This window comes from Rhinolophus hipposideros (assembly GCF_964194185.1).
Source record: "Rhinolophus hipposideros genome assembly, chromosome: 24".
In the NCBI taxonomy this organism is placed as follows: Eukaryota; Metazoa; Chordata; class Mammalia; order Chiroptera; family Rhinolophidae; genus Rhinolophus; species Rhinolophus hipposideros.
In genome coordinates, this window is record NC_138070.1 from 3,713,269 (window position 1) to 3,728,071 (window position 14,803).

General features: G+C 58.7%; 1 protein-coding gene across 3 annotated transcripts; it reads right to left on the reverse strand.

Annotated features, from left to right (window-relative positions):
* Nucleotides 1-568: 568 nt before the first annotated feature.
* Nucleotides 569-12,742, reverse strand: LOC308492498 (refilin-A). 3 transcript variants are annotated; one of them, XM_081037596.1, is made up of 4 exons: nt 12,592-12,742; nt 11,806-12,118; nt 2,640-2,749; nt 569-2,135 (listed from the first exon to the last, which is right to left on the reverse strand). In XM_081037596.1, the coding sequence occupies exons 2-4, from the start codon at nt 12,010-12,012 to the stop codon at nt 1,826-1,828; spliced, it is 627 nt and encodes a 208-aa protein (XP_080893722.1). In that variant the 5' UTR covers nt 12,013-12,118; nt 12,592-12,742; the 3' UTR covers nt 569-1,825. The 3 variants fall into 3 exon arrangements, with proteins under 3 accessions (XP_080893722.1, XP_080893723.1, XP_080893724.1); XM_081037597.1 differs by lacking the exon at nt 12,592-12,742 and adding an exon at nt 10,281-10,349 and having other exon boundaries at nt 11,806-11,867; XM_081037598.1 differs by lacking the exon at nt 12,592-12,742 and having other exon boundaries at nt 11,806-12,234.
* Between the last annotated feature and the right edge of the window lie 2,061 nt (nt 12,743-14,803).

A 14,803-nucleotide genomic window follows, 5' to 3' on the forward strand; every position in this document is an offset into this window, starting at 1 on the left:
TCTGTCATTATTTTATACGCTGCCAGGCGAGGGTTCGGATGGCAAGAGGCCACACTGACACTGCCCTCTGTACTCCTGTGACCCACCCCCTCAGAGGAAGGCTCTGGACCCCGCAAAAAGCCTCAGCTGCTGTCTCCCTAGTGGCACCCAACCCAGGATCCCCACAGGCCCCTCCAAGGATGTGGATGAGATTGGGAGAAACGTGTAAAGCAGGCTGGGCAGTCTGTTTTGCAGAAGCAGCAGGGCCCTTCATTCACCGGGCGGGCGTCGGGAGTCTGTCGGTGTGGAGTGCCGGCATTCGGAGAGCAAAGCCAGCATGAGAGTGTCAAAACCCAGATTCCACAGGCCCTCCGTGGAATCACCCCCAGCCCTGGGTCCCAGGTGGGGCCTAGGCCTTTCCATTTACCACTGACTCTTGGGTGGAGGCTGTCATACCAGGGTGGGGCTGGGGGGCACAGGACTCAGCCCTGTGAGCAGAGAGGAGGTACCGTGGAGACCGAGGCCCAATCTTACCCTCCCCCACCCTGTGGTATCTGAGGGTCTCAGAAACAGAGGAGGGAGCCTCTTTGGGTTTGGACATTTTATTAAGATAATCAATTCTTAAGTTATTTCTCTGTTGATCAAAAAGCATCTCTGGAGAGAACACGCACCGTCTGTGTAGATATATAAAAATATATCAGTCATTTTGCCTCTCTGGGACGTGAGCTCTGAGTCCCCCCTTCTCACCTGCATGAGGCCACTAAAGCCTCAACCCTTGCCCTGCCTGGGGGGACAGTGAGCAGGGGAGTGGCAAGGCAAGCCCCCTGCCCACTAGGTCCATTCGGGTCTGGGGGCATCCCCGCAGACACCTCGGGCTTCTGGGGCGTTTGTCCCAGGCAGCAGCAGGCTTGAACCCCACCCCCAGTGTGTCCTGGCTGGTCTTCCTCTCGTGACGTCACACATGCGAGGGCGACCGTGCAGCCGTCACCGGAGAATCATCTTTTTTACGTTACAGGTGGCCCGGCCCCCCACGGTATCTCTAAGCTGACGGCTGAGCCCAGGCCGCAGGCAGGGGACATTTCCAGAGAGTTTGAACTTCTCCCCTCGACACCTGGCATGAAGGCTCTGATGTTAGAGAGTCCTGCAGGCTTGGGTGGACAACAGGGACGCCCTGCCGCTGAGGCTCTGACAGAGCACGGAGGCCGCAGTTTAGATGGGCTGTGCCTTAAATCTTCCCCACTGGGGCAGAGGATGCTGGGACAGCTAAGGCAAGGTCTTTTCCAGGCTGCACACTCCCGCCCTCAGCACCATATAACCAACAGCAGCAACCAGCCTTTGTCCATCCCACCTCCAGGCCCAACGTTCACCCGGGGTGCCCACTCATGGCCCTTGGCCTGGGCCTCTCGGTGCCAAGCTGCACACATTTGAAAGGCCCACTTTGCAAATACCGCTTTCTGGGAGCAGTGGGTGTCTGGATGGCACCCCTGTGCTCACAGCCTGGGAGCCAGGCCACCAGCCCTGGACAGATGGGGTGGTAGGGTGTCAGGAGCTGCAGGAGGCCCCCCAGCCAAGGCTCCTTGTCTTCGCTGCCCCTTGGGGCGGCTGCCACCTAGCTGCATGGCCCCCACCCTCTGCTCTCCAGAGAGCCAGGCCAGGCTGCTTTGCCTCTTTTACAGCCTAATAAAATCGATACATTTACCAACTCTGCCATGCTGGACCCATCCGGCCGCAGGCCAGGCCCGCGGGTCCCCACGCCCTCCGGCCCCTGCTCCAGGCCCATCCCTGGAGTCCACGGTCCTTTGGAGCACGCAGGGCTCCGTGCGGGCCACTTGGGAGCGCCCGCCCGTCAGAGCACGGTGGGCTGGCACAGCTGGAGCTGCACGCTGGAGGTGAACCAGCGGCTGGGCCGGCCCAGGCTGCACTGCAGCTCGGTGCGGAAAGTGCTGCGGGCGCGCTTGGGGAAGATGATGGTGGTGCTGCGGAAGTGCAGGGCGCGCGGGCGCGGCTCCAGGGTCAGCTGGCTCCGGTAGTTACGCCACGTGCAGTTGGGCGCCGCCACGATCGTCTCGCTGTAGGCCGTGACCGTGGGCACGGGCGCGTAGAAGACGTTGTCGCGGAAGTGCCTCTCCGAGGCGTACTTGACCTCCGAGTTGCAGCTGGGGGGGGCGGGGAGGCGGGGGGGGGGGGGGGTGAGCCCGGGGTCGGGGCAGCCTATCACCCCCCTCCACCCGGGGTGGCGCCCCGGCCCCGTGACCGTGAAAAGGGGACTCAAACATGTGGCCTGGGCACTTCGGAAACGTCAAGGCCAAAGGTCAAAGGGCCTGGAGTGGACTAGAGATGGGGTGACCGAGTGCAGCACGTGACCCCGGCTGCACCCTCCTGGGGTACAAATGTGCCTCAACGGGACATTTTGGGACAATGGAGCAAACTGGACTCTGCACTGTGGATTGCACTCCCGGGTGGGTAACGAGGCAAAACCACCGGCACGTGGGATGTGGAGCAAGCCAGCGTTCACGCGGGGCGGGCCACACGCCGAGTGGAGAAGGGTCGTGAGCTGCCCACACGGTTCCTTCTGGCGACGAGCTGACCAGAGGGGCCGCTGAGAGGGAGGGGTCGCCCGCCGAAGCCCCAGGGTCAGCACCAGCCCGAACCCCACTCACCGGATCTCGTGTGCGGGTTCCGGGTTCACCGCGATGCCCTCCCCGAAGAACACTGGCAGCATCCGCGGCCTCATGGCCAGCGCAGGGGCGGTCGGGGGCAGGGTTGGAGGCTGCGGGGACAGCCGGCACCGCGGTCACTTCGGCACTGTGGCCTCCGCTCCCCCTGGGTGCAACACGGCCACCCCGGCCTCCCAGCCCCAGCCCATTGCCCCTCTGCCCAGACCCACTCCACAGACACACATCTCCCACAGGGGCCGTCTACCCAACGCGCGGCACCGGCTGCCTCTCCATTGTCTCTGGCCCCCTCAGTATTAAGTGCTCTCTGTTCCCCTCCCCCAGTGTCCCAGGAAAATCTCCATCTGTCACTCGATGGTCCTGCGCTGACAGTACGCCCACGGGAGGACCCAGAAAAGCGAATGTTTGAGGCAGATATCTGCCACTTGACGGGAGGGCTCCCTCTGAGACATTGCTCCTCAGGGTCCCCACAGATGCCATCCCACAATTCACCGCCGTCCTTAAGTCAGAACCGTCCTGAACCCGTCCACAAGCCGGGTGGTGAGCTGGGGTCCTCCCCATTCTCACACCGGGGAGCCCTCAGCTGTCTCCTGTTTTCACTTCTGTGTGGCCACCCTGGATGCTTAATACCAAGCTGTCATCAGCTAGGTCCAGCTCGCTGCCTTCCACTCTTGTGGTGGGAAACCCACTTCCCATTCCCCCTGGCAGGGTGCAGGGGCATGGTGGGTGCTGCCTGGGACACACGTGTCACCTCCTGGCCTGTGATTCTTCAGCGCTCCCTCTTCCTTCTGGCACATCATTCAAGGTGGTGGCTATGTCACCAGCCTTAGACCCTCGGTTCCTCCCAAGGGCACCTGCCCAGGCCTCCTCTCCATGGTCAGCCTCCCTCTCCGTGAGCCTCCTGGGTTTTAAAGTGGGGCAACAGGAACACCCACCACACAGGCTTCAATGAAGACTGAGTCAGAGGGTATAGTGTGTGCACAGCCCGCACAGGACGCGCTGGAAAAAGCTGGCTTGTGTCAGGGGTCCTCCTTTTCAGTAAGGCCCGGGGTGGGGGAGGGGGTTCTCCCTGGAGAGAGGTACAATCCACACTCTTTGGACCTTGAAATAATACTGTTCCCACCTTCCAGAAGCAAGCACACATCATCTCAGGAGACTGAATTAAAAAAAAAAAACAAAGTCACAAGATTCAGATGTTTCAGCACCCTCCACGCCACTGATCCCAGCTGCCAAAGCCCATGACGACCTTTGTAGAACCAACACTCTCTCCAAAAGACGCTTCCCAAGTGTGCGCAGGTGTCTGCTGAGCACCTACTGTGCGCCAGAGCCATGTGGGTGAGACGAGGTACAGAGCCCCCCAGGGCTCTTCTTGTTCAAGAGGGAGTGACGTGTGGCCAATGAAGAGTTGAGAGGAACATACAGGCACGTGAGGGGATGTGAACACGGGTGCTAAGTTACTTGGAGGAGTTTCTTCTCTCCAGACAGGTGGAAGGGCTAGAGGGAGAGAGAGAGGCAGCCTGTACTGGTTTTAACCACCCCCATCCCCCAAGAAGGAATCATTCCCAAGCTCACAGGAGGACTTCTTTGAGAGGCAAATCCCCAGGGGCCTTTCTCCAGGGTCCATCCCGGCTAAAGAAACTGCCGAATGAACCCCTGACACGGCCAGAGTGGACCTTCCGGCCAACCTGACACCAGCCCCATTCCGGCCGGATCTCTCCCCAGTTGGCCGCCAGCACAGGGGACAAGGCTCATTTCACAGGCTGGCCAGGAAGCTGGGGCTCTGGGCATCATTTTCCAAAGGGCCCCAGTGGAAAAACAGTTCAAGTCCGCCTGCGCTGGAAGCACCGCACAGGAGATATGAGAGGCAAGTGAGAACCCAGACACAGGCTGGCATCCAGCGAGCCCAGTGGCGAGACAGCTCCGGAAGTCGCCGCCACGGCCCAAGGACGCCCCCAAGGGCCCCAGGGCTAGACACGAAGGGAAGACAGGGGCAGCCACCGGGCTTCCGGAGCTCAGAGCCGATTCTTTCTGGCCGCAGGGTTGTTGAAACAGCACAACAGCGGTGTGGACCCATGGCACTCAGCCAGCCAGAGAGTAGGCACGGAAAGCACTCGTCACAGCCAAGAAGGCACACCGCGGGCCCTGGCAGGACGACCTTCCAGCACACGGGGAGCGAGCCACTCCTCAAAGACTGGGTCACATTCGGATGGGAGCCACCAGGGTAGGAAGGGTAGGGAGGGTCTCACACGCCGTCCCCTCCCCACCCCCCCAGCCAGGGGCCCTGCTGCTGCTCTGCTGGTCAGGGAGCCGCCTGGAGGGAAGGAAGTCCCCAGGAGGCCAGCTCCCCTCAGCCCACGCCCAGGGTGGCCACACCCCAGCCCTTTCCCCAAAAGCCCAGGTTCTTGTTCCTGTCTGAAGAGAACCTATGGAGGGCCATTGGGCTGGCTGTTCACAGGCTCTCAGGTTTTGCATCTGTGCAGCCCACAGCACGGGCCTGGGAGCCTGTCAGGGAGGCCGGAGGTGCCGGCCAGCCAGCGTCCCCTCAGTCCCCTCGCAGCTCTGGGATGAAAGGGCAGCGGAAGAACAGTGAATTCCAGGCACAGACAAGCTGAGAGCTGGAGGCTCAACCTCCCCGCCCCAGGATGGCAGCTCCAGCCCCCGGCTCCTTCTAGGGACCAGGGAGAGCCCTCTTGTAGCATGGGGGCCCTCGGGCTCCCTGGTCTCCTGGGCAGGCAGCGGTGTGTGGGGGGACTAGGGTCCACAGAGGGAGCAGGGTTCAGAGGACAGGCTGCCGCCAGCCCCACCCACCTTGCCCGGTGATTCATGGGCCTTCCCTGAGGATGAATACTCTCTGGCGGCTGGAAGTAAAAATACACACGGGCGCTTTGGCATGCTCCCCCTTCCTGGCTGCGGAGCAGGGCACGGCCCACAGGACGCAGAGAGAGATAACCGCTCTGTTGTAAGAGAGAGCTCTGTGCCACTCGGTGACGGCCCAGCCCAAGGGTCCTGGCCTGGCTGGCAGGGACACAGAGGGACAGTACAGCGGTGTTTGTGCCCAGCCTGGGTGACATAGGAGGCCCACAGCTGCCAAAGCCACATGTGGCCTGCAGAACGGTGAACCTTCCGTTCAGCCAGCAAGTCACAAGCCCTCGGACTGGCAAGAAGAGGGGTCCAGGGCCCCCACTGCTGCTCCTGGAGAGAGGGACCACCACAGAGACCCCACCCTGGCATGGGGGATGGGTGTCCTTGCCAAAGCCACATGGAGGCTTGTACCTGCTAAAAGGGCCTCATTGGCCGGTGATGGCTTCTGTTGCAATTGGCATTAAACTCGACTATCTTCTGCTTGTATTTGGGATTTGAGACCAAAAGCTCACATGCTAGTCTGAGGTTGACCTTGACCATCATCCACAAGGAAAGTCATCCAAGGAAGAGACCTTGAGGAATTCTCACCCTTCTTATGAAAGCCCTTGCATGTTGGTGGCAAATCCTGGGGCAGAGGGAGGCGTTTCTTGGACTCGTTGCCCTCCTCCAACAGGGCACAGCAGGGCAGCTGAATGGGGCCTGGCTGGGGAGCCCAAGAGACCCCGAATGGAGCGGGCCTCTCCCTGGAGAGCCACTGAGCATCATGGGCCCAACACAGACCCCACAAGCCAGGGTCTGACACCCAAAGCAGCGAAACTGAGCAAACACCAACGTCGGATTGCAGGCAGGGCTCAGGGACAGGCCTGCGCCCAGAGACAAGCCAGATGGACCCAAGAGAACAAGAGGGTGGTGGGGTGGCTTGTGATCGCCACGAAGACACATAACCTGGGGATGTGACTATTTAGAAAGGTCTTTGCAGATGTGATCAAGTGAAGATGAGGGCCTGCTGGATTAGGGAGGGCCCTGAATCCAATGACTGGTGTCCTTATAAGAGGGAAATCTGGACACAGGACACAGGGAGAGGCCCTGTGATGACCGGGCAGAGACGGGAATGATGAGTCTACAAGCGTGGGACACCACGGACTGCCAGCCACCACCAGGAGCAGGAGCAGACACACGGGGGGGACACTCCCCAGAGCCGTCGGAGGGAGCCTGGCCCTGCCCACACCTTCATGTCTGACTTCTGGCTCCAGAACTGTGAGAGAATGAATTTCTGTTGTTTTAACCCACCAAGTTTGTGATTGTTACGGCAGCCCGAGGACAGGCGCCTACCAGCCAATGAGAGGGGGACTGAGGGCTCGGGGCCAGGCCTCCCGCTTCCCTGAAGACTCAGAGCACTGTCACTCCCCTCACATACATCCCACAAGGACTGGGCAGCCTCCCAGAAAGTGACCTGCTTTCTGTGCACCAAGAATAACGTGCCCACACGCTGCTCTCACCAAAGGCCTGGTCTGCTGCAGGGGACAAATGTCCCCTCCTTCGCTGTCACTTAAAGAGGTATTGGGGGTCTGTGTAGCACCTTCCCAGCCCGGAGGCCAAGAGTACAAAGGGCAAGCGCACAGAACACGCCGCCTTCGGAGAGTCCCTGTCAGTTGCCACCCAGTGGCATTTCCCAGGAAGTTGTCTCCTGCTTATTCCCTTGTCTCCAGAGCAAGGGCACAGCCTGTCTACTTTTCACACCATAGCTACAGAGAGAGCTGAATTTCTCAGACAGGTGAGCCTACCACAGCGATGTGGGGCTGTCAGAGACGCCCTGAGTTTCCATGGGAGGCCAGTTCATCCAGAATTAAGCGGACGGGCTGAAAGGAGGCGCCAGTGTTTCTGGCTTTTCCTTCCCTCCCTCCTTCCCTCACAGCCTCCCTTTCTGCAAACTTGCTCCTCCCACCTGGGCCTGACACACCTGGCTCTCTCACCTGAGCTTGCTCAGACTCCTTCACTGGTCAGGGACACACCTGGGAGCCTATAAGGGGGCACTGGGAGATGACTCCTCAGCCCATCTGTCGGTCCACCCACCCATCCATCCATCCATCCACCCATCCATCCACCCATCTATTATTCTGTCCATCTGTTCATCCATCCATCCATTTGTCCATCTATGCCCAATCCCAGGCACTAACTCCCTAAATCCCTAACTCCCTTCCCTCTCCTCCCCCAGCCTTGGTTTCACCATCACAGACCAGAAACAGAGAAATGAGAAAATCCAGGATCCTGGGGTGCAGGGGGCGGGGGGCGTAACAGTCCAAATCCTAAGATGTGGCTGTGACCATGGGCATCCCTAGGAGATTTTCAAAGATGGGGCTAGGACACCCCACTCCCCACTACCACTCCTCCCTACACTCGGCCCACAGGGCTTCTCTCAGAATCGGGGCCCGGGGAACCAGCATTTCATCCTTCGGGACATTTCCAAGTGCGTCACTCAGAAACACATTCAACCTCCAGACAGCCCCAGCAGATCGGATGGGGGTAATAGGAGCAACGCAGGATGGAACCCAGGCCACCGGCTGCCAGAGAACCCCATCTCCACATCTGAGGGGTGACAGCTCAGACCATCACCTCCCGACACCACTCCACAGCGGGCTGAGTCCTTCGTCTGCCACACATATGACATCTGTCCACTTCTCACCCACCCCAGGGCTGCTTTGTGGTTGCTCCTCAAATGTACGCCCAGGAAACTCGGCTGGAGATCCCCAATGCTATTTGTGGCCACCCTGGGGGCAGTAAGGTAGGGTGGGGTTAGTTCCCCTAACTACCCTGTTAGCTCGGCACACGGGCGTCTGCTGCACACACCCACTCACCCTGACAGGCAGCAGGACCCCTCTCCCCACGGTGCACCCCCAATACCCACAGCTTGGCCAGGCGACAGGGAGGAGGAAGGGCAGGGCCGGGCACAGACAGCACCTTGTATGCCTCGCCCCGCCGGGCTTAAATATTTGTGGGATGAGTTGCCACTGAGGCAAGCCCCTCCTGGCCCAGCTGGCAGCCTTGGCTGTCCAGTGTCCTACAGGAGAGCCAGCCCCTCCTTGGAGGAGCCAAGCCCTACACAGATCCTGTTCCTCATGGGCATCTCTCAGGCAAGTCTCTGATTTGGGCTTCTAATTTGGGGGGTGTGACAGCTCATGGTGCCTTTAAAATAAAAGCAGTCACAAGTACATTTTTAAAAGACCGAATGGAATTTTCCCTTCTGGCCTCAGCTTGGCCTCCAGGCCCCTGCTCTGGCCCCTGCCGGCCTCCTTGCTGCTCCTTGTTCCTGCCTCAGGACCTTTGCACTTGCCATTCTCTTGGACTGGTGCATACTTCAGCCCTACAACCATCAAGTCCACTCTCCCTTTTTTCTGGCTTCTATTTAACGTCATTTTCCTGACCACCCTGTCTAAAGCAGCTCCACCCTCAGCAGGTTTCTTGTCTTAAGGGCCCTTATCAATCCACGTGGTATTGGGTCCCACTAGAAGGCCGTGCCATGACGGCAGGGACCTTAAACATCTTGTCCCGTCTGTGTCACCCACGGTCCAAAATAGTGCATGGTGCTCAGTAAGTACTGGTGGGTAAATGTCTGATTCCCAGATCTTCATGGGTTTGGGAATCACCAATATTACTGTCTTTATACTCCAAAGAACAAGCAAGAAAAGCCATGGTCAAGGCGGGGTGGGGGTTCATCACACCTAGCCTAGTCCCCAGTGCCTTTTTTTTCTTGGGCGGGCTATCTCCCAGCCACCAGACACCCGGGACAATGGGGTATTGTCCAGAACCTAAGTCCAGCTTATTAAAACAAAGTGAGGGGGGAATGGGCAACTTTAACATGTATGTCCAGCATAATAAATAGGGTGACAAGCTGGTGGAGCCCCCAGTGGCTGGGGTTTGGGGACAGAATTGCCGTTCAACCCGCTGGCTGGGGTATGTGCCACCAGTTTTAATGGGGGTGGGGAGAGGGAATGCTGGGAATTGGGTGTCAGAACAAAGATAACTACCCAGGGCAAAGCGGGCTGAAACCCAGACCCGTACGGTCTGACCCAGGGCGCTAGGGAGGTGCCAGAGGAGGCCTGGCCCTGCGGCCACCAGTCTCTGCTTGGGCATCTGAAACCACGGGCTCTTAGAGGCAGGACAGCTTTCTGTCCCCTTCCCGAGGTCAGAGGGCGAGGCTTTGCCTGCATCTGCACCTGAAAAGTGTTCTCCGTGGTGAGTCATTAGCAAGCAGGGTGTTGTTAAACAGGGGATTAGGGAAGCCAGACTGGAGTTAACAGGGAGGTGGGGCGTCTTGCCACTCAGTAACTAACAGGGCATGTGGGCGGGGCCCCAGCTGCAGGGCCGGGGGCTTAGAAGAGGTTGCCCATGGCAACCATTTCCTCTCTTTTTATTAAAAGCAGCATCTCAAGATGCCATAGGTTCACAGGCATTTTTGTTTTTTAATTAGAAAAAGAAAAACCCCACACAGGTAGTTAATTAGCTCCACAGCGAAAAGTGGGATAATAGAAAGTCTAGGGTAGAGACTGCAGTCAGATTTCTGTGTTCCGTTCCAGCCAGGCCACGTACCAACTGGGTGACTTGGGCAAATCAATAACCTCTGTCCCTCAGCTTCCCCCTCTGGAAAATAGGAGTAATAAGAGTGCATCCTTCATTGGAATACGGTGAAAAGTAAAGGAGTTGGTGCATGTGAAGGGTTCAGGACAGTACATGGCACGCGTAAGGGCCGTCTACATAGATCGTTACCTGCGCGGAAATAGCCCCAGGTGTTGCCAAGTTAAAAGATCAAGGACAGCACGGCTCCATCCCTAGCATCTAGTTAGCAAGGAAAGGAAAGAAAATACAATCAGCTGGAACAGCCAAGCCAAGTAAGCCGGGCACACGGGCTGGCCTGGCAGGCAGGGAAAGCATCCAGAAAACCCTCTTTAAGGAGGATTCTGGGTCATCTAAACAACAAAGAGGAAGACTGGTTTCATGTCCCTTCTGTCTGAGACCCGTTGTGTCAGACACCACAGGGATTTACTCCAAGACACCCTGCATGCAACTGGGCCAATCTGCCACTTCCAGGATGGCTGGCCAGTTCCAACAGCAGGATCAATGTAAACGCAAACAGCCTCAGTCACCTGGAAAGCCTCAAAGCCTCATCCTACCACCAGCCCCCAAAAGAGACCAAAATGCAAATTCGCCGCAGGATTTTGGTCTAAGACAGCAGTTCCCAAACTTGCCTGCACATTAAAAATACGTGGGGAAGTTTTAAAAATCCTGACGTCCAGATCACAGCCTGTACCAATTAAATGAGAAGGTCTGGGGGTATGAGGCAGGCATGGGTATTTTGTGAAGATCTCAGATACTCTGAATGCCAAGTGAAGTTTGAGACCCACCGGACCAAAGAGCAAGGGAGGCACCCATGAAATTCTTGTCATTATCTTGAGGCAAGGGGACTGTTCCTTTCCGATTTTCAGCTGGGGGAGGCATTTAGTGCCCTGTGAGGTACCAGGTGGCATCGCGGTGCAGACACGTACACCAGGCAGAGAAGAAATTCAACGTGCAGAGTGGGCAAATAAATGCCACCGGGGTTCTTAGCAACCTCCAGATTTCAATTTGTCATTCCCTCCCGTCCAGAAGGAACAGGATTCCCCCCAGCTCTTGCTCCTGCCTGTGGGGGCACCCAGTCTCAGCTCAGCCACCAGGCCACCTGCAGGTCCCCCTAAGTCTGGCGGGAGACAAACTCGTGAGGCTCCTAAGTGGGCTTCCAGCCTGGCCCAGGCATCGCTTCAGCTCCACGGCAACAACCCTCGCCATCCCGGGAAAGAAAGGTTCCTGTCTGGGTTTGGTTTAAAAAAAAAAAAAAAGAGAAAAGACTTTCACGTTGGGGGGTGGGGTGGGCGAACAGTAAACAGGGAACCGGGTCAGAAGCAGCGGAGGGACCTGGGCACCCAGAGGGGTCTGTGCTGCTTGGGCTTGGATTCACGGCCGTTTAGCCAGGGGCCAACTTCTCCGGGAATTTCGGGCAGTCCTTCAGCCCTGCCCTTTCGCTGCTGACAGTCGGAAGAGTCACTCACGGAGAGGCCCGTGGCAGGGAGCCGCCCGCAGGTCTGGGGCAGGCGGGACCCCACCTGGGAGCGGTGCTGTCACTGGGCCACCTTCCGGCTGGGGGGGTGGGGGGGGGAGGAACCCAGCCCTGGCTCCTGAGGAACCGCGTCTGGGGCGCAGGGAGCACAGACCCTTGCCCCCATGTGTCCCCCACCTCCTGCCCGGTCCCCGCGCTTACCGCTCTGGCCTCGCCGGGTCCGGGGGGCTCCGAGGAGGCTCCGGCGCCCCCCGCGCGGGCGTCGAGGATGCCAGGCGCCAGGGAGTAGAAGGGCGGGCTGGGGCTGGGGCTGGGGGGCAGCCCGGAGTCGGGGCTGTCCAGCAGGCCCTCCCGGCTCTGCTCCTTGAGGCTCTCCTCCATGCCCTGCAGGTGCAGGTGGCCCACCATGTCTGGGGGGCGCGGGGCGCAGGCCCCCGGCTTCTCGGGGGGCTCCTCCACCGCGCTCCGGGGCCCGGGGCGGGCGGGGGCGGGGCGAGGGCTGCGCGCGCGGGACCTGCGGGCAGAGCCGGGAGGCTGCGCGTCAGGCCCGTGGTCCCCGCGCCGCGCGGGGCCGCGATCGGGCCCCCGGCTCCGCCGCCCGCCGCCAGCCGGGCCTCCGCCTCCAGCCGGGCCTCCGCCGCCCGCCCAGCCCGGCGCACGCCGCCGCCGGCCCTCTCCGCACCTTCCCGGCCCGCGCCTCCTTTTCTAGGCGCCTCCTCCTCCCTCCGCTCCCCTCCCCCGCCGGCCCGCCCTGGTCTGCGCCCCGGGGACTCACGCCCAGGCGAGGCCGGCGGCAGATGAGGGCTTTCTGTGTGCCCCCCACTTGGCAAAAATACCCCGTGGGGCCCCCAAGGGGTGACCTGCCCGGTGTCCAAGTCACCCCAAGTAATAGGAGGAGGAATAGTCAGGTTTAAGGTGGCCACTGCAGGTTTTCTCCATCTCGCGCAAGTCCCAGTAAAAGAATCCTTTAGAAGACCTGTAACTTACAATGGAGGGAGGGAAACAAGGTGTCTAAATGCCTGCCGGGCCGCCAGGCCTGTTCCTCAGCGCCTCTTTTTCCAGCGGGAATGCCCATCCCTTTGTTTATGTCCCACGCCCACCACTGGCCCTGGGTACTTGTGTCTGTCTCCCTTATCCCATTATCGGGTTTCTCATCAGGCCTGTGGGTGGTAAGCATTGGGCAGCAATGGGAGGAGGGGAGGTGAGGGGGTGATTAGAAACATTTCCTGGAATCTTCTAGCAGCTGGCTGTTTCCCCAAAATCAGACCGGTTCTTGCTCACTGACAAGGGTCTCTCCATTGTCCCCTCTTTTCCTTCTTCTCAAGGGAAAAGGGCACTTGCTCCCCTTTTTTTCAATGACTGAAGGGGATCCTGCATTCCCAGCTCCCACCCACCCACCCACCCACACAGACACCCCCACCCCACCCCCCCAGGGATCCAGCCCATCGCTGGGAAAGCAGGGAATCCCGGCTGCTTGCAGGGTGCTTTGAAAGCCCCTGGGATATGGGAGGGGCAAATAGTCCAGGGAAGGGAGCAGAAGGGACCAGGAAGGGGTGGCAGTGTGAACAGATACACCAGCCAAGCTTGTTCATGCCCTCACTGTGCCCCCACTCCTGCCGGGCCCTTGGGAGGCCCATCGGACCAGGGGTAAATGCACCAGGAAGGAAATGCTGGGAGTTGAATGGAGGAAATTAACCAGGCATGGCAAGCAAGAATAATTGGAGGGACAGGTTATGACTCGGGGCTTCCGGAAGGCAGCCCTGAGAAGGTGACAGTTTTAAGATGAGACCTGAACAGCCCCGCAGTGGAGACCAAATTAGCCTTCCAGGTGGGGGGCCAGCAAGGGCCTGCAGCCAGAGAGAGTGACATGCGTACAGGACCAGGCAGGAGGGGTGGGGAGCTTCCTAAGAGTGCTGGGGGCTCAGGGCAGCTGGACCTGTCACTAGGTGAATCTACAACATTTCTATATCAACCAGGAAGAACATGGGAAGCCTGCTGCCCTAACAGAATTAACTTGAGATTTGAATGTCTGGAACATTCCGGAGAAAAAATGGAACTGACTCAGTTTGCTTCAATTCTCAGGCACAACAGACTTTCCTCAGCCCTCGGGCCACTGGACCCGAAATGGGTGAGTGCACTGTTATCATCCTCAGAGGACAAACGTGGGGGGCCGGTCCTTCCAGACTGTGAACACCTGCTCCCCAGATGCCCCCCACTCCAGCCAAGGGAGAGGCTGGCTTCAATCGCGTCCACTGCTCAGCTGCCCTGGAGATGTCTTGGTCACACACAGATTATTCTTATCACAGGGAAGTGAGAATGACGCTCAGGCAGAAACACCCACCAGGGGTCAGCAGGAAATCCGGGCGAGGTGTGAGGGTCTCACTGAAGGGTCGTCTTGACTTGATTTAAAATTTTGATATTTTGTTCACCTGGGATTTTTTACATTAGTTTTGACCTTTAAAATAGTGCAGTAAAATAGTATTTGTCTGGGACAATCCCCTAAATTGTGTGCTCTAGGCACTTGTCTCTCCGTGACCCTGGCTGGCTTCCACCCTTCACACTTACCAGGGCTGCCTTCGTGACTATGCCCACTTAGGTTCTGGAAGTTTCCTTGTGCCCACACTCAACTTCCCTTGAACGGGTCTCCCTGTGTGGAATAATGCTGGAGATGGGTATACAGCCAGCGGCAGGAAAAACATGACCGTGCTACAAACGTCAAACGCCCAGTTAGCGGCCTACACAAGTGACCCCAGCGACCATGACCTCTGACCATGCGGATGCACTGCTAGGCTGGGGGTTGCCCAGGGACTGAAAGCCAGTACTGTAAAAAAGTTTGTTTCTCACAGCGCCAGATGGTCTGCAAATGTCAAAGGAGAGGAAAGCCTGAAATTGCCATAAGTGAGCTTGAGCCAGGGGCTAGGAGTGGGTGGGCGGCCCTCTCAGCAGTCTGAGAAGATGGGGGGGCTTGAACCTCTGCAATGTGAGCCCAGGGGAGCAAGATGGGAGGTCTATGAAGACCTGAGTGCCTGCTCTGGGCCAAACACCGCAGCCTGGGCTGAGACCCCAGTGTGGAGCTAAGGGATTTGGGCTTTATCTGCTGATGGGGACCCACAGAGGATTTGAAGCAGGTTTTAGGAATCATCTGATCCAAACTGCTTCCAAAGTTGGATTAAAGGGAAGAGAGAAATTGGGCAGAGAA